At 35.8% G+C, this 26,054-nt stretch overlaps 1 protein-coding gene across 13 annotated transcripts in view; it reads right to left on the bottom strand.

The window, feature by feature from the left end:
• Window positions 1-7,279: 7,279 nt before the first annotated feature.
• INSC (INSC spindle orientation adaptor protein) overlaps window positions 7,280-26,054 on the bottom strand; it is a 142,771-nt gene continuing 123,996 nt past the window's right edge. For 12 of the 13 annotated variants that reach the window (XM_035550356.2, XM_035550361.2, XM_035550359.2 and 9 more), the window contains 4 exons: window positions 20,705-20,771; window positions 17,487-17,642; window positions 16,753-16,829; window positions 10,392-14,821 (listed from right to left, as the gene is read on the bottom strand). In XM_035550356.2, the coding sequence (XP_035406249.1) occupies window positions 14,693-14,821; window positions 16,753-16,829; window positions 17,487-17,642; window positions 20,705-20,771 (429 nt within the window). In that variant the 3' untranslated portion in view covers window positions 10,392-14,692. Of the gene's footprint in view, window positions 7,307-10,391; window positions 14,822-16,752; window positions 16,830-17,486; window positions 17,643-20,704; window positions 20,772-26,054 lie in introns of those variants that run through there. The other variant, XM_035550358.2, reaches the window with a different exon arrangement.

Genomic DNA, 26,054 nt, shown 5'->3' with positions numbered 1-26,054 from the left:
TGAATCAGAACAATTCTTTAACCGTATTACTCACCAGAAATCACACAATCCTGTGCATTATATGCAAAGACTAAAAACAGAAAGTATGTTGCCTGCCAGGTAAAAGAGAGTGAACCAATGGAAATACTTTGGACATTGGTAATTTGGCTTTTAGTTTGAGGAGAGCTGGAAACCTCCTACCCCTCACTTTCTAAGATTTTTTATTGTATGATGCAATCACATCATACAGTTAGGCCATAAACTTTGGAGGTTGATAAGGTCTGTGGATTTTAAGGATTTAACAGTGCCATTAGGCATAGACTGAAAAAGAAGAGAGAGGTAAATTGCTACAGTACACAGATAATGTCAGAAAACATGCCTCAAGGCATATATCAAAGGCCATTTTATTGCCTACATTCTTCCTTGTCACTGAGGGAATTATTTGTTACTGGTTCAGAGTAGTAAAATTTTGGGAAGTGCTTGAGCCTCTACAGCCCATCCCAGCAAGTCAGACAGCATTTTTTGTGCCTGCAGGGATTGCTTCATCCGCTGCAATCCCACCTCCCTTTCCTCCCCTCCGCAGAGAGGGGAGAGAGGAAGTAGATTTATAACCCTGCTGCTCCTGCACTCCCAGTCCCAAGGTCCAAGTAACCTACATTGGGATGCAAGAAAAGCCTTCACTGTCTTATTGGACATGCAGTACCCATCACAATCAAGCCCCAAGAAATCAAGAGATTAAAGTTAGAACATGGTTTAAATGGATCTGAGGGAATAATTTTTAATGAATGTATTTAATGATGGATGAGTTTCCTTCCTTCTTTCCATGAAATGTGGTGAGCAGTTTGCAATTTGCTTCACACATTGCTTCCTCTTTCAAAATAACTCATTGAATTTTTTAATTTCTTTTAAAGTGAGGGGTCGCTACTCCAAGCGCAAACTTTCTGTTCAATTGCAGTTGGTCCCATAAATCACTTCATATTGTTTCCATCCTCCAGTCTAATGAACATGGCTCACAGAATCAGCTTTTTGATGCATAGTCTCACAGAAAACACATTTCAAATTCACTTTTCATAGTATTCCTGTGTGAGCTTAACATTTATTTTCTGCCAACAGTCATACAATTAAAGTTTAATAACTCTATGAGTGTGTGCAGGAAATGACACCAAAAGCAACCCCAAGATGGCTGAAGATTTGCTTCCACATTTGCACAAATATCAGTAGAAACTATTTCTGCATTATTCATCCAACTCTAGACCTAAACTAAATACATCTTTCTAGCAGCCTTGGAAACATGATGAAGTGTTTTAAAATTCCAGTAGATGTCACCACTTCTCCCCCAGCAAGTCCTTATGTACATCTAAAAGACATTTTTAAAAGCTTAGTTTGCACTATATCATGAGATAATAAAGCTGGGAGACTCGTTTTGCTTTGGGTTACATCTATGTGTTTTGACAAAAAAAAAAAAAAAACAATTTTTCTAATCTGTGTCAGTGAATTAACGAGTTTATAGAACTTATACCACTCTTGTAAACCAAACTAGATACAAGTTAGCTGTCAATTGCAAAGAAAGTGATAACACTAATACAAAAGTGTCTAGTGTTGTATTAATTTTTCCCAAGTGATTTGATGCTTTATAAACATCAAAGTTTCCAGTAATACATTAATTATAATTATAGCCCTGTAATTATAATTATAGCCCCACTTGTGACTAAGATGGGTGTTCTAGCTATAGTGCTCACATCCAATCCCTGCAACGTTCTTTCGCTTTTATTTCCCAATTTAAATAAACCCCCAAAGTGTCTCCTCCCTCAAAACCTGGGTTCTTTTTAACTTTCACTTGTTATCCACCTATCTCATGAAAATGCAATCAGGTTTAAGTTAGCCTGGCTTTCATGGTTAATTTTTTCTCCACACACACTGGGAACAAGTGACCCACAAGTCATAGAATCATAGAAACATAGAAGGGCTTGGGTTGGAAGGGACCTTAAATCCCATCCAGCTCCAACCCCCCTGCCATAGGCAGGGACGCCACCCACTAGATCAGGTTGCCCAGGGCCTTGTCCAGCCTGGCCTTGAACACCTCCAGGGATGGGGCATCCACAGCTTCTCTGTGCAACCTGTTCCAGGGCCTCACCACCCTCTGAGTGAAGACTTTCGTCCTAACCTCTAATCTGATCTCCCCTCTTTTAGTTTAAAACCATTCCTCCTGCATTCACTGTATGCCTGAGCAAGAAGTTGCTCTCCATCTTTTTTTTATAAGCCCTCTTTAAGTATTGAGAACCTGCAATGAAGTCTCCCCAGAGCCTTTTCTTCTTCAGGCTGAACACCCCCAGCTCTCTCAGCCTTTCTTGATAGGAGAGTCCTAGAGCTCCTACTTTATAGAAGAGGTCATGCTCCTTCTAGCCAGCTACACTCAGATCGAGATACTTTCTACTTTCCTTTTCCATTTGCACACTAAGCCTCCATGGAATCATAAATTATTTAATAAGTATCAAATTAAACTCAAGAGCAGCTAAAATCTGGATCTTTGATTAATGCCACACAACATAACAAATACTCATTTGCATATACTGACCTTCACTCCTTGCATCTGACAGATGTAGCATCTTTCATTGTTTTCTATAAAATGAACAACTTTTCATCACTTTATCTGCATCATGGAATAAAACAAAAAGTCACTTACTTCGCTCTTTGAAAAGAAACCCATGTCCACAGAACATAAATGCAAATGTAAATATGTATTTCTATTTGTGTGTGTATATATGCATGTATGTGCACACACACACACATATATATCAGCATATGTAAAACCACCCTATGAAAAAACTTATCCTGCTACAGGATTCTAAACCTCATTTTCTGGATAACTTCAGAACATTCATTTTCTGTAGAGACAGTTTTTACATTTATTTTTAAGAAAATATGAGAAGACAAAGTTAATCCTCAAAAATTCCCAGAAAATATTTTGTGTGAATTTTTTCATATGACTAGATGGCCCCCAGAGAAGTTGGCTTTCTGACCACATTCATCCTTAAGACTTTAAAGAGAATTTGGATGACTAACACTACATAATGATGATATATTTCTGATTAGTTCAACAATATTTCCAAGACTTCAGGAAGGTTCGTTTGCAGGTCTGTAGATATCTTATTAAGGTTTTGCCTAGATTAAAATAGTCAAACTGACTAAAGACATTTCAAATGTAAGGAAAATTTGCTCTTAAATATTTTAGGCAGTGCAATAAGATTTAAGTACATCACTAAGGCTTTTTAAAATATCCTTAGTTATATGACTGTGCCACTTGAATGGGTTAATGTTTAAGAATATTTAAAACATTATTTCCATTCCTCTCCCAGCTGTAAAGGGGCCTCTAGATTACTGTATTGTCAATGGGATTTGTAGAATAGGAGCCAGAACTAACATGAAACTGAACAATAGCAAGATTGTACTTCTCAAGAAAAAAAAACTGCAACCTCTGGTAAAGCCTTTGGCTGCTATATGAAGATTGATCCCTCTTACAAAATTCTTCTGAATGCTTCGTTGTTTTTTTTTGTTTTTGTTTTTTGTTTTTGTTTTTTGTCAAACCTTCATGTTAAGCTTTTAAAATTGCCTTTTTTTTTAATTACGTTAAAATTGAAAAAAAATTTATGTGAATTATTAAAAGCAGTTTATCAACTTAACTAAAAGCGTATGACTGTAAGAGAATATGAGCAACTGTCCCTGAAGAAAAACACTTTATTATCAATATTAAGGAATTCAGTAAGGTGCTTCAGTGTTACTAAAATAATGCTGTCTCTCCACAGAGAAGTATTAGTTAGGTGGTGAGTTTAATTGCTGTTTTCTAGTTTTCAGAAGAGCTTGTCATAAGCAAACAAATGTTCAGAAAGATGACTCTTCAGCAGGCAAGAGTCACAAATAAAGCAGAAAAAAAGAGGTATGCAGACAAAATCAGAATTATCCACAGGGCTGCAGCTCTCAGCTGTCTTGATGAGAATGGAGAGAAGGCACCTCTCAAGAAGTTTTTGGAAAAAGTAAACAAGTCCACAGGATACTGAATACAGGCAACAGACACACAAATGCAATAGGGACCATGGAGCAATCTCCAAGTGAAGACAACATGGTTCGATCTTCAACAGGAGAAAGCACTTTCAGTGAGACCTTTGCTCTTGCATGTACTTCAGGCATTTCCTGGCTCTTGGCATCCTACATGAAACAGACCTTCAGTGTGAAAGGAAGGACTGAAAAACTGCTTCAAATAGCCATGGGACATCTGTTCGCTTGGCTGTGACTACAAAAGTATTCCGAGTAAAACTGTAATTTCTTTTGTCCATTGAGACTGGATTCAGACTAAATAGGAACACACCATCTCTGTGAAATGTCCTGGTGCCCTGGGAAGGGGGAAAACAAAAACAAAAACAAAACAAACAAGAAAAAAAACACAAAACAAAAAACAACAACAACAACAAAAAAAAAGAGACCCTGTTTGGTAAAATCTTATGCAGAGGCAAACAGTATCTAGAACTGCTGAAAATTACTGGACAGTGAGGAGGCATTTCAGGACCTTGGGACAGTTTGTAACTGACTAGGAATACTTCATACTTCTAAAATTTCTATTTCTCAGCAGCCATATTTTATTCTGTTGTTCACAGCTGAGATCTAGAAATAGATAATATTAGAAGTAGCCTCAGAATCTTAAAGAAATATATAGTTTGTCTATTGACACTCACCAGTGAATGACCTGGTGTATTTATTCATATGCAGCAAGACCCTAGAAAACAAAGTAATGGTTAAAGAATTTTTAACTGATTTGTATCATGACTTTTCTCCAAACTAAAGAAAGTTTTGATTCTGAATGGCTTTTTAAAATAGCAGTTCGTGTTTATTTGTGTTTATTTTAATTACAATATATGGCTAAAACAAAAATAGATTTTCTATAATAAGATAGGTAAATTTTTACAAACTCCCTTCATTATAAATATTGCCTGTTTAAGATTTTTTTTTATGAAAAGTATATCCATACTTCTTAAGTGAAAGATGCTCTACCTAAAAAATATGAGAATTAGAAAGTCTGAAATCTTGATGTCAATAAAAGCTCTTCACCAAAAACGTTTTAATTATTAAATTTTCAGAAACCATTTCAATTATTAGTCCCACCCCCATCCCCTCAATTTAAAACCTTCAAAACAAAACAGCAACAAGCATTCTTTTTTTTTTTCCAACCCTCTTTTGGAGGTTGGGAGCAAAATTAATGGAGTTAAAATAAAAGAATGGAGGTGCCATTCTCCAAATAAAATTAGAGGATTTTCTTATTTAGGCAATTCCATACCCAATATTTCAGGTATGCTTATACTCTCTTGCTGCTACACCCCCAAGATCCTAGTAAAGGGACTTCTGCTTCCTTCACCAGGAACATTTTGCCTTCCTTTCAAAGTAGCTCTTCTTTCTCCTCTCCATTATTAAGAAATTCATGGTGCATTAATATCCTCCTTCTGCTCACCAAGATTGCAGTGCATATGTTCTGTTTTCATGTTTAATAGGATAAACCATAGTTAATGTATCATTAATATACAGTCCATTTAACGTTTCACAGATCAGTCAAAATTAATCATTGACAACTGCAAGAACACACAGATGAGATAAAGTTCTAAACTAATAAGGGGGAAAAAGTTCAGTGTATTTTTGACTCTCCAAAAAAAAAAAAAATCTGCTCTAGGTAGTGTAATGAAGTAAAAGAGAACTAATCCAATTAGAAAGGCATTAGACATATAAAGAACACTACTTGGAAAATCCTAAATTTCTAATTTACATTATTTCAGATATGCCAGCAGACAACAAGGCTAAGCTGCACTACCAGCATGTGAGCTTTGCTCTGAAGGCTTTAGTGAGACTTCTGTAGAAACTGGACCTGAAATTAATAGGTAGATTTGACCAAAGAAAGATCTTTAATACGCTTAACAAGCCAGTCCTTAAACATATACTTAGAATGAATAAAAATCATAAAAATACCTCTGATTCAGGACATTTTCTTATTGATATACAGAGTGCTAAAAGTCAGCAAACTATGCAAGGTGATCAATGAAGAAATCAGGACTTCGAGAGGATAAGAGAAGCAGTGAATGTATGCTGCCCAGAGCAGGAGGGTTGAAACTAGATGATCTTTAAGGTCCTTTTCAACCCAGGCCATTCTATGGTTACATGGAAGGGGCTCTTGAATGAACTTGCCAATAGACATATCTATGGAAAAATGTTTGAACTGGGCTCTTTTTTTGCATGAATGCTGCAGCTGAAGATGTGCTTGGACATGAAAGGCAACCATTTCAATTAAAACCATATCAGATTAGTAACTGCATAACAATCTACTGAGACATTTTCAACACATAAATATCACAGGGACACAAACATGAAGAATATATTGATATATCTTAAAGCTTGTCTATTTATTAATATTTATTTTCTATATATTATTTTTAAGTGGCCTCAAATGAAATGAGAGGTGTTAGGGAACCTAGTATCATACAAAAAGATGGAAAGGAACACTCTACTCCTGTAACTTTTAGACTACATAGGAAAGAGACATAAAAGAAGAATAGAAACAGTTATGCACATTCATCTGATCTTTGGCAGCACAATCCAGAAATTCCATTTGAGTGTAGTGACCAGCATTTTGGTAGCTAAGTAAAATGTTTCAAAAAGGAAAAATAGACAGGATTTGAGTATTTGAGGAGGAATATTTGACAGATGGTGATAACCGTGCAAATGAGAAAACACAATCTCTTAGTTTCTTGGTGTTAGGTCAAGAGATCACCTTGATACAGACCTAACAGAGCAATGAGACAGTATCAGCAAACACATTGTAAAACATGCCAGTCTTAGGGTTAAGATGTTGGATTTTATCTTTCAGTTGCTTTCCCTGATATTGATCCAAGCAAATCCTGCATCTGATTCACTCTAAAGGCAAGCATTAATCAGTTGTTGACATCAGGTAGCAAGGCATAGAGAAAATTAGTAACACAGTTGTGAAGCACCACACATGTCATCCGCAGTGTTGATGGAAAGTATATTCTTAATTCAAGAAAGGGTTGCTTATAGCACGTCATTGTGGCTTCCAATAGGATGGCCTGAACTACCTAGAAATAGACTTCACTAATCAGCCTGTTACCTGTGATGCTGTTAGGTCCCAGCCTCTGCCTGTAATGAAGGTCCTCCCTTACTGTTATTCCGTGGTCCAAGTCTGGTCAAGTGCAGAAATTCAGAACACAAATGTTGACAAAGTTCTTTGTAGCTATTGAAATGCTGTTGACTGTCCATACTCTGTTTCCTTATAACACTAATCATGGGGAAAAAAAAAAAAAAAAAAGCAGTAAAGAAACTTAGAGCAGTCCAGCAAAGATATATCCAGTAGATTCTGTCAGTCTGGCCTACACTTGGCCTGAAGTGATAGCACCTATGAAGTGGCACATTAATGGATACTGTGTTTAAAATGTTCCTATATTACTCTCATGGTATTAATTTATAAAAGCCTCACCTCATCATCTCAAAGAGCTAAGTGCAAAACTCCTGAATATACCATTTCTGAAGTTCTCTTGACCTTTAAGAGCTAGTAATATCAGATTTGCCTATAACCATAACACAGTTTTTTATGACTTTGAAGAGGAACATCTTCACACAATTTTTCAGTTCTTTCCTTCCTTAAGAAGCTGTTTAATCACACTCTTGTTTTAATGTGTCTTTATGCAGGAATGCATTTCCAAAGAGAAATTTCTAGAAGTCTTACTAGCTTCAATTTTGTATCTGTTTAACATCTATTTTCTTTTTTCTTTTTTTTTTTCATCTCTTATTATCTAATACTATCTTTAGAGCTAAACATTCTGAGTTCAGGGAAAATATTTATTACTATAGTAGTAATTATCATGAGATCTTTAACACTGCTTTGAAGCCAAAGCAGACAAATTTTCCAGATGGAGACAGGACAATAGCACAATAGCAGTACCAGACTACTCTAAATCAAAGTTGGAAATGTAAGAGGAATTTTTTCTTCTTGAAGTTCATCTTATTACTTTTGGGGAAATAAGGGATGCTGGGTTTGAGAGTGGGTTTGTTTGCTTTGATTTTATTTATTTTTTATTTTTTCCTGGTGAGCAGTAGCTTTCCTGGTGTACGCAATGTTTTGCATTAGCTCCACAATTGTCCAGGATAGCTCACTTTGGAGACTATTCTGAGTTAGTGTCCCGTCACCTGCTTCCATTCTCCCTCTCTTTAAATGCTTTTTTTTTTTTTCTCTCTAATAAGTAACACATAACATTATAATGGTCTGAGCTTGATGAGTTGGTCCAGGTATTCCTTGTTTTACAATACCAGCAAACAGGAGGAGTCATCTGGTACACATCAAACCGGAAGATAAAGTCTCACTAATTTCAAAGGGAGAGTCTGATGTTGCAAAAATTTCTGTTTTGATGGCAATTGTATTTGCTACATAAACAGCACACAGAATATCAGCTGAAAAAGTGTCTTACTTTTGTCACCAGACTGAATCTGGAATTCATCTCTCAGGACCTGAACTAACAGTTAGATGTTGAGCTGTTCAGACATCTCCTCTAAAAAAATCATCAGGACTTTTTTTCTATAACCACTGGAAAAAAAAAGCAGCTCCAATGGCATTATGTATACTCTGTCTTCAGCATTCATCCTCAAAGAGGAAGAATGGCCCACTTCTTTCTGTAGTCTACAGAAAGTATCTAAATTACAGGCCTAGACTACACTTACAAAATTAAACTTCAAAGTAGATAAGAATCCCTCTAGAGTAAAAAACACTACTACTACTCCAGATTTTCTAAACCGTTAACTAGTCTATGTCATTCCACAAAGTTTGTGTACTTTCAATGACAAGACAATCCTGGACATGATCAGCTGTGCTTCAGGGTACCTAGTAATTTTCCTGTTTATCCATCACTAAAGATAGGGTGAACATTTGAAAACACTAATTCGTATTATTGCTACTCGGAATAAAATTATGGCCTTTTTAATAATTAAGCAATACAAAAGCAAAGAGCCATTACAAAGGGCATTTCATCTTGCTTTGGAAGTGGAAGCCTGTATGAACAAGTACATTGCTTACCATGCAAAGCATACTTCTTAAACTTTCATGTTTATCGCAGAATCTTCCAAGGATTTTTGATTTTTACAAATTTTATTCTTATTGTGAGATGGTATTTATGTGTATTTATGCACTACAACTCTAGTGTTCTAATTCTAGCAAAAACATTGAAACCTGGAGGTTAGCTCTGGCACACTGACATATAGCTTCAAAGAAGACTTCCCTAGTTGATTTGACCCATTCCATTATAATGCAGGTGAACACGCACATGGCAGTTCTTGGATCTTTTTAGATGTCTCTTCCTGATTTATTACAAACTTTCCCTAACCTAAAGAGCATACATAATGGACATATCTTGTTAGGTATATCCTTCCAAAACTACTAAAAAGGTTTGTACATGATGTGACTAAAAAATTGAGTGAGCTGTCCTGTACACTGGAAATTAATAAGTTACTTTGAAGATATATGCATTGTTAGATGACATTCTAAAGTCTTTAGAGGACACTGATGAAAGCTAGTTAAAAAGTGGTAATATCTAGAAAACGTGAGGAGAAGGGTACAAACAGTATACCTTTCAGTTAGACATTAGTGACCCAGGTGTTCTCAATGGTAATACAAAAGGTACTGCATTAGACACATCACCACCCCTTTTAAGCTTTTAGATCCATTTTAATTTCTCTCTAAAGCAAATTAGCAGTATTAGGTCCATCACATTTGTTTTTGCACTACTATTCCATAGGTACCCTTGGGCTCTAAGCTCACTAGAAATATTAAAACTAAAAGTCACTCATTGGCTGTTGAGATAAAAAACAAACAAAACAAACAAACAAACAAACAAACAAAAACTTGCCAGTGTTTTGTGTCTGTATTTCTTCTATTGGTTTCCCCTTTTTACTTTGATTCAGTGATTATTTAGCATGGGACAGAGCAATTCATAAACTACTAGTTACAAAGTCTGCTTGTAAGAGTACCAATACCTAGAAGTAGGCTATTATACATGTTTTCTCCCAAGTTTTTTGGAGAATATCCCAGTTCTTCTCCTTGTGTGAAAAATAAGCATACCTTTTGCTTGCAAGTGATCAATAATATATTTATTTAAGAAGCTATTTTTATTACTTAGTTTCTCAAAAAAACAAAATAAAAAAATCTCAACAAATAATTAACAGGACCGGAAACTGGAATTTAACTCTTCTATTATGATAACTAGCAATTAATACAAATAACACTCCCATGCAGCAGAAGTTTGTCACAGCTATATAAAAGAGAGACTTAGGCCCAAGAGGAAGCTAGAAAGTAAGCTGAAGGATTTCTGCAAAGCATGCATTTCTAAAATACATGACGTGTTATTTTTGTTCCTGGTTCTTTATCTGTCAAGGACTGAAACTATTCACCCACTTCACCACCAGATAAGCACTTCCAACTCAGATGAACAAATTCACTCTACATGTAGGTAAGTCATCCAATTTACCAAGACATTATCTTGTCCCTTTTAGATACAAATATTATAAACAGGTCAGACAAATAACATCCCACATAAATGATTCATGTACTAAAAACAGAACACATGAGAAAAAATTTATTCTATGAATAAAATGCCTGGGCTACATAAATCTGTAAACAGTTCAAACTAAAGCCAAAATTTGAACACATTTTCCAAAGTCATTAGAATGTAAATCAGTTACAAAGAATCCTGCAGTTCACTGCATGTTTGTTTAACATTTCTAAAAAAATACAAAATGTAAAACTTGCAGAACGATTTAAATGAAATTACAACATTTCTGACAAGCATAACATTCAGTTTCCAGAATGACTAAGCTAATATTTAATTTACATGCACTCTCTATAGGTTAACGAGTCCACAGATACTGACCTATACATATAGATGTTACAGACACCCTCTACCTTACTCTACAAACTACATAGTAATTAGTATATTAGTCCTAATTTTGATCCACACTGTATGCTTTAGCAAATATCTTGATGTGAAATATTTTGTTTTATACTAGACTGATGTTAAACATGATTATTCTGCCTTAAACCATTCTATTTTTAATTTAAAAATTGAAAGGTCACTTTCAAAGCAAACACTGTTGATTCAGAATTCAACCAGCAGTAATAAAATAATATTTAAGTGTTTTTAAATGACATTTAAATTCCTAATGAATGAAGGGGAAACGAAGAGGGATGAGTATTTTCTCATAAATCTTATCATATATAAAAATAAAGTGCGTAACTTTAAGTGAAAAATTCATGCCTAGCAAAAATGGTTTCAATGACACTTCGGTGATAGCAGGTCTGAACAAGCTCTTTCAATACATATTTTTCTGCTACAAATACAAGATCCATTTAAATGTGTCTTGCTCCAGTAAACAGCCATATTTATAATATGAACACATATAAACACACAATACGGGCTACGTACTTACAGGTTAAGAGTATCTGTAGTCAAATCAATTAATCTGGATTCACATCTTTGTGTCTGAGAGCAAATTAGACTCTTTCATTGCTACTGGCCAGCTCACTGAATATTTGACCTGTTTAAAATGGCTTTAAAATGTTATGGGTCATAATGGCATTTTCTTAACAGCTACTTTATTTTACTTTACATGTGTGGACACTACATTGTATGACACACTAATGCTGAAAAAAAAAATCACTCTTTTTTGTTGTAGCACTTTATCTTAGAAAAAATTAAAATAAGCTGTTATAAAATATCTACGACTATTTCTTTTCATTAATTTCTAATTCAACTTTCAGTGGAGCAAGTATTTGTTGGAGAAAGGACACAATCAAGAACAGTGCTACTATATTCACTATTAACATCAGCAAAAGCCAGGTGTCACAAGAACAATAACCAGGTTGCTGCAGAGCTTTTAGACACTCTTTTCAGACTGCAGGATAGATTAGCATGAGAATTGGTACTGTGCTGATGCCTAGTGCATTCATTTCGTTTTTCTGTTTTTAAAGACTTTGTAATTACTAAGAGAAAAATTTACTGAAAAATAGTGTTATGATTTCCAATTGCAGCCACATTATACTTTTCTGCTACACTTGATTGGACTCTGAAATTATTTTTATGCATATGAATAAATATATAAACAACACTTTTATAACAATCCCCCTACTAAAAAAATGGGGACTAGGGGATAAACATACATATATATTATATAAATATACATACAAGTGTGTGTGTATATATATATATATTTTTAATCTTGCTACCATCTCATGGTTTAGCTGCACTTCTAAAGGACAAGGAATTAGTCTTTTTGCCTTGGGTGGGCTAAAATTTCCCCGGTTTTACGTATGTTTCTGATCTATGAGCAACAGACCGATTCACCCTATGCTCCCTTTCCACAAGAGAGACAGTTCCATTTGTGCCAGCATAACACATCTGTAGTCCACAGCCGCTTTCCTAAATAGTATCAAGTAAATAGTTATTTGGATCCCCTAATTTTACTATACATTTTAGTGCTCATAAAGCAATTCCATTGTCTTGATGATATTATATCTGCCTTTTTCTGAATGTACATGCCCAAAAGTATATATTTTTTTTCTTTTTAATGAGATTTTAACATCACCTATTATGGGATAATACGGGATAAACTCTACCTTGTCTACAAACAAATAGTTTCTGGTGTTTGTTGCAGCTAGCAGAATAAGGTTCAGCCCAGCATATTCAGCAACATAATTTGATGTGTTGTATTCTGTTAGGGATTATCAGCATGAAAACAACAGGACCTTAAGTTCATTTCTTATGAGTTTTGACTCGTTTACATCAAGAATGTTGATTTTACAATTTAAAGCATGCATGGTTCATACATGCATTTCTGCTTAGTGAATAAAGTGTTAACGTTGGTTGCTTGTGTAATATTTTGAACGCTGTACAGTATAATACATCTTTAAAATTTCATACATTTAAGGAGCTGTCTTAAAGTACGCAAACAAAGCAGAATTATCTCTGCTCTTACTAGGAAATCACATCTGTGAAACATCTGATTCAATCCTTATCTTTGAGTAGTTGCTTATGACAGAGGTCATTGTGTTTTCTAATGTTTTTAAAACTTCAGTTAAGATAAAGTTCATAGTTAAATGAAAAGATCACTAGGAAGAAATGTTAAGACAGATTTCTTAACCCATATACTCAAGGGGAGAAAAAAAGTAGCCGCCATTTATCACTGCTTGAAGCAGGACAGATTTCTCAGACAAAGAAAATCTGGAAGGCAATCACAGTTTAGCAATTTCCTGGTGCCTTTCATCTAAGCACCATGTAATACTAAATAAACATTAATGAATTAAGTTGCTTAATGTATCTACAAAGTAAGTACTGTAAAGAAGTGTACTTACTTTTTTGGCAGATGTCCTAGTACCTTAAAGTTGCCTGATCATAAAATGATCCAGAGCAATAGTTGTGAGCCATCAAGTAAAAGTTACACATATTTTCATAATCTACAGAGTGTTTTGTGAGAAGCTAGGTGGAAAACACTCTCAAGATATTGATGGTTGACCAATTTTAAATGTATATAGTTTCTTGATTAAAAGAAAAAGTCAAATTTTAAGAGGAATGTTTATTTTTAAAATCAACTCTATTCTTTATCTTATCTATTTGTAAAAATCTCCTTTTGTCACCTCCAAGAGCCCTTGAAAGTCCTGTTTCACAGCTTTAGAATTGTAAGACTAGTTAAAAAAAAAAAAGTGGAAATTCAAGTTATAATTATCTATTCTGATTATTTAATATATTTATGCAAGATTTTTCATAAAAGTAATAGCTTGAATATTGAAAACACATCTGAATATACTCAATTCCAGTTCTTGGAATGCTTGGAAAAGAAGGGAAATTATCGACGTGTAATGATCCTAAATCTTATGTGGATACTTTCTTACTGATGACATACATTTGATTTCTTGAAGATTTTTCTAGAATTCTTTCAATTCTTTAGGAAATTTCAGTACATGCAAATAAAATAAAAGTTGTCTGCAATTATGTATTATATAATGCAGCACATCATTATATAGCTTTAAAATGTCCTCTAACATCATTACAAATCAATATTTGAAAAAAAAATTGTTGTTTTTTCCTCCCCAGATAATCAGTTATATATTTTCATAATTCTATTAGAAGATCAGAAAAATTAAGAACTGGACTCAGTCTGTAACATCCCATTCATTTCAAAGTATATACTTGCAGTGTTAAGGATCATTTTTCTTCTAAAAACAAATGCCTCAAATTAGCGCATTTCTCCAAAAACTGCAAAATGTAGTAACTGTAGAAAAATGTCAGCAATAAAACATTATTAGAAACATTTAAAAAACGAGCACCAAATTCTTGGCTTTGTTATCTCAATTCAATTCTACTAAACATGACAACAACATTTTGTTAGATTGCAATGATAGTCTCTTGACATGTCTTGGTACATCAAGAAAATTTGAAAAAAATTACCTCTGCAAGCCACTGAAATAAATTTGCATGAACCACATGTTCATGGTTTTAAAATAAATAAGTCATAAATAACAATAGGACTAAAACTAAATAAAATTGAATATGTATTATCTTATTGCATGTGTATTATTTTTATTGTTTTTCAAAGGATAGCTTGCTTTGAGGCTTTTGGCTCACATTTATACAAAGCTCTCTTCCATATTTGTGCATAACAGGAAGGAATCCACAAGTCTGGGCTTAACTAGCTGCTGAAAATCTGAATCTTCAAGTCCATCAGGACTCATAACTGCCAGTCTTCGTAAGGCTGCCTATAAAAAAAAAAATGGAATACTGTTAAGCTTCGACAAAGTCTTCATTGCAGGAACTCATTGTAACAATCTCCAAATAATATCCAGGACTCAAAACTAAACAATTCAGCTTTATGGACACTTTTGCCAAGCTGATCTCTCACTAGTGTCTTCATCTGTCAGATGAACCTCCCCTCAAAATCAGCTATTAAATGACAACTCTTTCTAAGCACATTACTCTCAGACATGAGCGGCAAGAACCGTTTGGTATTAAAGGAAAGAACACACGGGCAACAGCTAGAGCACTTGTATTGTAAATGTATCTCTGATTTGCTGCATGTCTGTCACTCCCTCTGTATCCCAATTCTATTCTCAGCTTTTGTCTTAATTTCTAACTCAGAAAGTGTCTGCCATTGGAGTTTTATGCAATGCCTATAAACAGATCTTTTAGACAGAAGTGTAGTATAAAGAAGGAATTTGGGATCCATTTGGAAACAAGTAAAACTACCAGTTGTTAGGATTATGAAACTGCATAATACAAATTACTTTGATAATACTGTTGTGTTTAACCTCTCCCTTTCTAAGAAATTACTTGTTTTTCTCAACAGAATAAAATATACAACTACATACCTTCTAGCAACCTGACACTACAGATGCAACTGAAATGCAAGCTAGTTTTTTTCAAGAATAAATACTGTCTTCAGACTAGTAAGGTCCGATAGTTGTGATCAGCTATCCTTGCACTGTTTATCAATGCTATATTAACAGAAGAGTTAATCACCTGCTTCGAAGTACAGAAAAAGTAAACAACTAAGCTAAAAACACCAAAAAGATACAAGAATTTGGACCTCAGTGATGATACATATGAGCCTGAGGCAGTATATTTGTCTCGAGCACAACATTTTTGCCACATTTTTCAGAAAAGTGCCATTGTGCAGTTGCTAAACTATCCAGAGAAGTGCTGAAATGGGCAGGCAGGTAACATCTCAATCAATAGATATGAACTCAAGGAATGTGCAGCACTAACTCAGTGAGACAGAGCGGTAGAAAAGTCAGTCTTGTTTGCTGCTATCACTCTGTGGCTTCTGCTCAAGCCATACAAGATTAATCAGTATTCTCAGCACACACGCAGAACAACCACAGTATTTCTTATGGTCACTTTCAAACCCTCATCATCATGAATGAGTCCTGCTTAAATGAACAAAAACTTCTCCTATACACATACAAAGCAAGCTAGGTCATTGTAGCTTTGATTAACACCAAGATTTATTTTGGCACTACAATAACATTAATATTATATAAAAAAAAAATCACCACTGTCAAGCAATATTCTTCACCCATGTCCCCAGAGCACTTTCCTCTTGCAGTATCCTACATGAAATTACTCAACTCCAACAGCAGGCTGGGGCTCATAGTCTATGCGGTGTAGGGCCAGAAACTAGGATTTTTCTCCTAAGCAGAGACAGTGTTAACCTTCCATTGGCCACTCCTTGGCTAAGCTCTATGTTGTCTTAGAGACTCAAATAGGAAAAAAAAAATAATAGATTACAGTGAAAGCAAATCTCCATTACTCTCTTTGGCCATTTTATTTAATTATTTGTATATATATTTATATGTATGTGTGCATGTGCACAAAGAAAGGGCTACTACCTCTGTGATTCAAGGCTCATTTCAGCAAAGATATCATCAGAGAATGGAATTTAACAATTATTGAAGCGTTAAATTACAAAGTTGAATGCTCAACAATATGAAGCTGAAGATATTTTTTACGTGTTCGCCTAAAACTTCAATTAGAGGAAGAATAACTGACACTGTACAGGATTATACTTAAAGGGAAAAGCAGGAGGCCCTGGCATGAATTTAAAACATTTTTGCAATACTTATTCATTTTGAAGTCTAAAGGACTGGATTTTATGCATTTTGCAGGATAAGCATGATAAAAAGATACCTACCAGACATGCCACTAAAACAGAATCACTGTTATTTCTTTCAGTTGGTGATCGGCAAAGTTTAATTAGGCGAGGAATACCTGCATGCACAAAAGAATATTGGGATGAACAATTCAGAAACACAAACTACTTATCTGAGATAAAAGGATAAAAGGCCTTTAACAAAAAGTTTAATATTTATCTTCCTTACCAAATATTACCTCTAATGCCAAGATGGTATCCAAATACTTAAGATACTTTCCATGGAGCTAGCACTTCACAATTAATACTTGTAAATTGTAAACAAAGAAATGCATTGTTTTTAACCTTTGTTGCTCCTTCAGAATGAAAATCATTATTCCATTTCTTCCCCATCTATTCTCCCACATGCCTTTAAAAAACTCCAGCCCAAAGAAAATGTTGCCTCCCAGTAGATTCAGCACATCTGAACCTGCTTGGGTCCAAGTTTTCCGTTCATTGAGGGATACTGCACAAGAGTTTAAGTAAAGGAATGTGGGAGGTAGCACTGTTAGTTGTCACAGTCTGACACACCTATGCATTGAGTGGAAGCTGCATCTCAGGCTCCTCTAGGAAATGAACCAGAAGTTCATTTAGCAGAACCTCCTAACCCTCTGAACAGATTTTATAGGGAACCTATTCCACAAACTGCACCAAAAGAGGCGAAAAAATAAAAAGAGCTCCTCCTTGACAGTTCCTCCCTCTTTTTCAGTCTCATTAAGCTAGTGAGACATCCTTACAGCTGAGTTTTACAGCTGCATCTGCCACTTCAGGGTCTCGACTGAGTCGTGCCAGTGTAACCGCAGATTTCTGTTGGACTCGCTCACAAGCAGCAACTTCTGCTGTATTTCCTGAAGACGACCTTTCAAAGAGCATTTCCATTAAAAGTTGAATACCTAGAAGGATGTAAGAGCCATTGTTAGCCTCTTTCAAAAATAAATAAATAAATAAATAAAATCAGTCCAAAAAAGTAAAGAGAAAAAGCAAGTTATGTAAATAGAATTACTGCCTGAATAGTACATGAAGAATGCATAACTGTGGGCTCCAACTTTGCCATCAGTATTTAGGCACATCTGATCTGTGAGAAGTTTGTTTTCACTAAGAAGCTACAGAACTTCTGGAACTAGAAAACGCACTAGCTCTTCCCTCTTCCATTCAGGCTGCTTTGAAACAGCCTGACTGGAGTCCAGTAGTTAGTATTTTAAATTGGCTAAAAAAAAAATATTTATGAAAACAAAATGAGTTCTTTATTTGCTTCTAAACTAACCTAAACGTAATCATTAACCTAAAAAACAGTAGGAACATATTTCAGGTTTCTATGTGATGTTTGAATTAAAAGAAAATAAAAGATTTTTTTTTTCAGTTTACGTATTTTTAAGCGAACCTTTAAAAGCTTCTGTCTCAAACTATTTGAAATAATCTGCATTCTAAAAACCCCTGATGAGGGAAATGATGAAGTTCTGCTTCTCGAAGTTTACTATGACTAGCCTTCATTTCAGAGGAGACAACGTCACCCATATCAATTTTTTTATTTTATTTTTTAAATCAATTTATGGTTGCCTGTAAGACTTGATACTCTTATTGCAGCAGGACAAGACCAGATGAGACGGCACTGATTTATATTTTCTAAATTATTTTAAATGTAAGGACAATTATGTGCTATTAAACTCCATATGCCATTAGGCATTCAGATTACTTTAGGTAGCATCTGAGGATTTTAACAGTTGGAACATTTGCATAAACAATTAAGAGAATTAGCACCAGAATTACGCAGCTAGATAATAATCAATTGACATACAAAAAAAAAGTCAAAGTTGGGTAAAAAACCCATCGAGACTCTGTAAGATTTGAAGACCGCTCTCAGTAGCACATACGTAAACCTGGCTTCTAACCAGCATCTAATTATTTTAGTGTTAGTCAGATACAGAAGCTTTTATACACAAGAAGAGTGCTAACCCTTCTAGAAAGCCTGGGGGCAAATGCTTCTGTGTGGACTTGCATGAAGTGTATACACAAAACTTTATCACATACATACTTCCATTAATTAAATGTTTCACTGAGGGAGGACAGGACAGAACACCTCTGTTTTCTTTTGGGAAGAAGAACAGGCTCTTTGGCACCGTATACTTCTGTTTTATTTTGGTCCAAGTCATGCTTACAACTCACCAGTGGTGTGAGTGCACACAGATCCAATGCAATCTGTGATGAATATTAAACAACTTGCCCAAATTGTTCCACAGTTATTCGCAAATGTTAACAGCAATGTCCTGGTCCTACAAAGCACAGCATGCTTGGCTGTCTTTTTATGATCTTTCTGCACTTGTGGGAACATGATCAAATAGCTGTCAACAAAGCAGTTCATGGTGTGCTCAAGGAAATAGATATGCAAACTACATAATCAACCTGTTAATCAAAAAGGAGTGCAAAAGTTTCCAAGACATATCTGGATTGTGGATGCTAACAACAGAAAATCAGAAAAAAATATAACTTGAACAGAAATCACCAACAGGGTATTTTCTACCCAATCTGATAATTACAAATACCTACAGACCTGAGGAAGTCAGGGTCTTACCAAGAGTTTCTGGGAAAGACTCCAGGGAGGGAAATCTCATGCGCCTGCACCAAGATGTCCAGAAGCACCCACCCAACCTCTAGGAACACAGTGAGCATGCTTCACCAAGAGCATGACAGAAACCAGCATATGGACCCAAATGACCCCTCTCCAGGACTGGCCCTCCACTCCCATGGAACAAGGACATTGTGTAAGAAACCTACGTGCTAACCTACCTGTCTTCTCCCCCTTACTGCATTGCTTTCTACATGGGACAGGGAGGTCATATAATTTGTAAAATTGCACACATCTGTGATGGAAGTGCTTTGGTATCAAAATCTATTCAACCTCCACATTTTCATTTAGTCTCAAACAGCAATACGTTTTCACACGTAAACACACCTTAGCAAGGATATCAGATGCACACTACCTCTGTGCACACGTGGATTCCATCTAGCAAATGATCCTTGCCAGTTGTACTTGTATGCGCAGAACTCAGATTTTCCATTGAAATACGGAAATAATAAACAACTAAATCCGATATTACATGAAATTGACTATTTCAAGATCCGCTTTCTACATGGATGCTGAAACCCATTGTCACAAGATTCAAATAGATCCAAACTCAAAACCACTCCTACACAAACATTAATTAAAACACTGTGGAAGGGATATGCCTAGGACAGAAAAGGTAATATATGTGAAGCTTCACAATAATTGAATGCCTCCCACTGAAGGGGGAGAAGAAAAAAGCTTACAATATTGCTTGGCCATGAATTTGTTGGTAAGTGTATTAGTAAGGCAGTTCTGTCTTCCACAGAATTATTAACCTAACTGGTCAGACTTCTGGTGGGCCCATGACACCTAGTTCTTTTCAACATCATGAATTTCTCCTAATATGATATTTAAAGGACTGCGGGGGGGGGTGGGGGGGGGGGGGGAAGGCAACTGCTCTCCAGTAAGAAAAACAATATATCAAAATTTGTACCTCTGAATACCTGTGAACAAAGGAACAGAAACTATACATGGCTCTGTATCAGATGATATCTTCCAATGTGTAAGAACTGATACCTTACGCAGTGTAATTATAAGAATAAAAAATGTTGAAACACTTCCATACTACCTTGCGTTGTGCATCTACAAATAAACAGCATGCACATACACGCAGAATCAGCAATGTCGCCTTACATGCAAAGCCTTCTAAACCAGTGGTAAATTATTGCAGTTACACGGAACTCTCCCAAGGACTCATTCTGCACCCTGCAGCAATATGCAATAACCAACAGAGACAAGATTCAAAGTGAAATATTATTAGTGAAGTCATTCTCCTCTACCTTGTAAATAATCCTTTCCTTTCAAACATTCTCCACAAACACATATGGAATGTAATTCAGCCAAAATACATACCATTTCCTTGAATGATTTCTGAAGCACATTGGTCCAAGACAGACATGTTTGCCAATATTGTTACCACCTGTTATTAAAAAGAGAAGGAAATACTAAGTATGGTGTTAACATTCACAAATACTAAATAGCATTTTGATTTATAAAATTAGTATGGCAGGAATATGGCAAAATCAGTAAAAATTAAAAGGGTTCTTGTAGGAGAACAGTCTATTCCCACCTCTGATTTCTCAGGGGTCTCTTACGTAAGGCTGACAATTGAAACCAAGACAACAAGAAAAATAATGTTTCTTTTTCTCTCACTCCTATACTCATGCAGAGAAGTATGTCATAGAGTTCTATGCAGCAGAAAAATTGTTTCAGTGGTCAAATCAGAAGAAAGAAGATAAGCATTTATATATATATATATATATATATATATAAAAAAAAAAAAGGAGTTCTACAAAGAATTCAGCCAAGAGCTGCCCTTACTCAGAAGCCAGACCTGTGGTCCCATTCCAGCACTGATAATGCTCACAGGACAGGTTAAGGACTAGCACATACCGTACATTCAGTAATGGTACATTACTGCTACCTTTCTGCTTCAGGGTTTGGCTTAAACTTTGAGGAACACTCACAAAGGATCTGAAGATTTCAACCATAATTCAAATGATTATTTAAGGAATATTCTTCAGTCTTAAAATCTTATTAACATGCATAGAGATTATGTGCATTAGAGCACAGTCCCAGCCAGAGCTGGTCCTAAGAGTCTGTTTACACATTTCCTGAGCTAAGATCAAAATTAGGTTTTGCACCAAAAGAAGCACATTGTGAAATCACAACTTATGGAATTTCTTATCCAAAATAGTATTAACTGTTTTCAAGATTAGGTGCAGCTTGCTTTAAATGATGCAGCAGCCATTGACACAGCCTGGATCACGTAGACCTGTTGGCTTTCAGTCATTCCCTTCACTGATATTGTATACTTTCTTTCATAAATCCTGCACAATAGTCTTTTATACTTTAGTCTTCAAATAAATCGCTTCCTACATGCAAATACATCTCATTATTAACAGCACATGTGAAAGACCAAATAATAAATGTGACATAACATTATAATACAAAGTAGAAATAATATTCTTCCTTAAAATGTTCCTATTTTCTAGTTGAGAAATACTGATCAGCCTCAAAAATAATGATCAATTTGAGAACTGGTTATGACTTATCTGTATAGCATTTGCTCACAAACAAGCAAACTTCTTAGACATGTAAGTAGATCAAATCACAGTTCTGATCTCACTTTGCCATTTTAATAACAAGGATGACTCATTTTCAATGATGTGACATAAAGGTCTTCCACTTTCGAAGGCAGTGTTACAGTGTCATCTCTCTGAATAAATATATGTACTTAGCATGCAAATGAGTTGCTGAAACTCTAAAGAGTGACAGGTAGAAATATGGTAACTCAGTCTATGTCTATGTATTTATTCCATATTAATTATTAACACTGTTTCAGGCTGAGCGTATATGTTTTCTCATTCTAAATTATATCCTGTTAATGAAAATTACTTCCTCTATGCAGAATATGTACCTCATGCGGCTCTCTAAGCCACAGATGAAGAATTCAATTAACCACAATTTGAATATGTGCCAATTATTCCACTGCTTCAAGTTATTTTGTCTAATAAGTATTTTCATATGTAAAAATATTTTGTGTATATCTTTTGAGACCAAAAATTATTTGAGTGATGGTTACATTTATACTTCAGACTCCTTTGTGTTGATTACACAGCCCCTTTATTTTTCAATGTATTTATGAACTAGTCTAAAGGTTTTATATGTAGCCTTGTCCAGAAAGGTTTATGTAAGACCCTTCTTATCAACAACATCCACATTTTACCTAAATTACCTTTTAACACCTTAGGATTCTAAAGGCAGTTAAACTATAGATTAACTCACTTCATATGGATAGATTTTCTTTCCCCAAAATGTCACATTTTCCTGTGATATAAACAAGGTAAACATGAAATAGCATAACATAAACACATAAGAGGCAAGCTGAATAGAGCTGACTTTAAATTTTATATTTCTCCTATATTTGCCTATTTTAGAATTCACTATATATGCAGCTTACATGAAAATTTCCTCTGTAATAGAGACCAGAGTTCAAGGAAGTTTAATTCCTTGATGAACTCTCTAGGGGAAAATAAACTTGTGTGTAGACTCTTTTTGCTTTGAAGAGCAACACTTCTTTGAGCACTGGTATTAATGAAGCAAGATTTCCTTTGGATTTACAGTTGACTGCAAACCATAAACAGAACTTTTCCAGCAGCATCTCTCCCAGCGTAGATTCTTTTTGTCTAATGATGCTTAGGCTCTTGCTGCAGTCTCTGTCTAAGCCTTTCTTTTCCCATTATCTGTCCCCAAATTCCAAAAACCCTTAGGCAAGTGTCTCAAAAAAAAAAAAAATACTGTGAAGCCCTGACGAATTGTTAAACCAATTCAGATGTTATTGTAAAACACGGAGCATACAAAGATAAAAGCTATTGCCATGGGGAAAATAGATGAAAATTACTAGAAAAAAAAAAATGTTGATAGTGAAAGAAGTGAAAGAATTTTGAAAGAATTGAAAGAATTTTCAATTCTTTAAGAATTAAAGTGAAAATATTTAACATGGGATCTCTAGTATTCCACTGCAATATTCTACATCAATTTCATTATTTTTTAAAGAAATATCTTGAACAAGACTACTCTCCAAGATTATAAAGGACTGGCGCCTGTGCTGGTTTAGGATTCTTGGAATTTCTCTGGATTCCTAGGCCACGCAATGACCTTCTAGGCAGCTTAAAGTACAAAAAAGAGGCTGTCCTTGACAATAGCACACACAACCTCTGATCATCTGTTGTTGCGATGACACCAGGGAGAAAGTCTATTCTTGAAGCCCGCAAATTACACTAACCCTAGCAATATACTGAAATGTGAAATCTGTAAATGTTGGTTTTTTTTTTTTTTTTTTTTTTTCCCAGAAAACAAACAAACAATATTGCTTCATCATATGTGGATTGTTTTTAATATAATACTTGATCTCATAATCTATTTTCAATATGTATGATATGTCCTGGAGCTAGGTCCTGACCCTTGCATCTGTTATCTGTACAGATATTGCAGATCCCTCCAATAGACTAACCCAAGCTAAGTCCATATTCTGGTCTCTGTTGTCCAGACTGATCAAAAATTTGAGGTTCTTCTCTAATGGCAGGAAGACTTTTGATAAACCTGGTGACTGCAGCTTTCTCTGCAGGAACTGGTAGCCCTAAAACCATGGGCAGATGCTAGTTGCAGAGTCAGGGGTCTCAGAGTCTAAATCTCTATTGGATGCACTAAGGAAAGATGCAGAATTCAGCCTTCCAATTCATGGGGTGCATTGGAAAAGAGTTATAAAAAATAAGTAAATAAAAGAAATAAAAATCCATAAACCTTGTTCTGTGGTTAGATGTGCCATCAACATGACAACATTAAGTATAGGAAGAGACGGAGAAACTCTTGCTGAAAAATTCACTTGTTGCTAAACTATTTAAGAATACTCCCATATGGAAAGACAGACATTCTTCTGATGCTGCTCGGAGAAGGTAAAATGACTGACCGTACAATTCAGATCTTTCCACTTTGTCACTAGTTTAAAACTATGTCTGTTATGCTGTGCCTGAAACCACTGGTCTGTCTTTCTTTCACTCTCAGAAGAGAAAAATATGCTATATTCCAAGGTAAAGAAAACACTTAGGACAGTTTTGGAGGAGCTGAAAAGTAAAAATATATTGTTGCATGTTGAGAGAGAGAATTCAGATATGCAGATCCCATGCAGGGCAAAATAAGTAGTAGTCTACATCCAGATTTATGTTCATCTAAACTTATGAAAGTTTTTAAAACTCTATTTGATTTTCACTGAAGAGCTTGCTTCTCTGTAAAGGAAAATACATAACTTTTACAAAGCAATGCTCAGGGTACAAGCAGAAAAATTTAGTTACAAAGGACTATTACAACTCTAAAGCTGACTTCCTGTATTCACAGGATCTTTCTTCCATTTATGTGACTACTTATCTCTTTAAGATATATTTAACTCAGTATCATTTTTAAGCAAGACGCTGTCTTGATATGATGATATAGAAAATGTAGAACCTGCCATTTCCCTTAATATTTTTCCCCCCATGTTGGTTGTAACTGCTTAGTTTTAATTTTAATATTTGTTTCTCCTTGTTCTTTTTTGGTTTGGTTTGGTTTCATGGCTCTTTTTCATTCTTTCTTTGTCACATCAAGAGCTTAGCTTATTTACCTGAGTTCAGTCTTGCGAGTTACCTCTTAATCTTTTTGGTAAATTACACTGTGTGAACTCTTTAGTTCTTAGTTTTTCTTAGTAATAAATTGCCTAAGACACATTTGTGTGCCACGACATGAAAGTTGAATAATTCCAGTCAGTCTTACATAGAATCATAGAATCACAGAATCATAGAATATCCTGAGTTGGAAGGGACCCATAAGGATCATCAAGTCCAACTCCTGGCACTGCACAGGTCTGCCCAAAAGTTTAGACCATGTGACTAAGTGCACAGTCCAATCGCTTCTTAAATTCAGACAGGCTTGGTGCAGTGACTACTTCACTGGGGAGCCTGTTCCAGTGTGCGACCACCCTCTTGGTGAAGAACCTCTTCCTGATGTCCAGCCTAAACTTCCCCTGCCTCAGCTTCACACTGTTCCCGCGGGTCCTGTCACTGTTGATAACGGAGAATAGGTCACCTGCCTCTCCACTCCCCCTCATGAGGAAGTTGTAGACTGCGATGAGGTCCCCCCTCAGCCTCCTCTTCTCCAGGCTGAACAGGCCAAGTGACCTCAGCCGCTCCTCATATGTCTTCCCCTCTAGGCCCTTCACCATCTTTGTCGCCCTCCTCTGGACACTCTCCAACAGTTTAATGTCCTTTTTATACTGTGGTGCCCAGAACTGCACGCAGTACTCGAGGTGAGGCCGCACCAGCGCAGAGCAGAGAGGGACAGTCCCTTCCCTCGACCGACTAGCAATGGCGTCCTTGATGCATCCCAGGATACAGTTGGCCCTCCTGGCTGCCAAGGCACACTGCTGGCTCATATTCAACTTGCTGTCAACCACAACCCCCAGATCCCTCTCTGGGGCTGCTCTCCAGCATCTCATCGCCCAGTCTGTATGTATAGCCAGGGTTGCCCCGTCCCAGGTGCAGGACCTGGCACTTGCTTTTGTTAAACGTCATGTGGTTGGTGTTCACCCAGCTCTCCAATCTGTCCAGATCTCTCTGCAAGGCCTTTCCACCCTCAGCCGAGTCCACAACTCCTCCAAGTTTGGTGTCAC

The sequence above is a fragment of the Cygnus atratus genome, chromosome 5, assembly GCF_013377495.2.
Source record: "Cygnus atratus isolate AKBS03 ecotype Queensland, Australia chromosome 5, CAtr_DNAZoo_HiC_assembly, whole genome shotgun sequence".
In the NCBI taxonomy this organism is placed as follows: Eukaryota; Metazoa; Chordata; class Aves; order Anseriformes; family Anatidae; genus Cygnus; species Cygnus atratus.
Note: the sequence above shows the minus strand (reverse complement) of the source record. Positions and strands in the feature narration are given on the sequence as shown.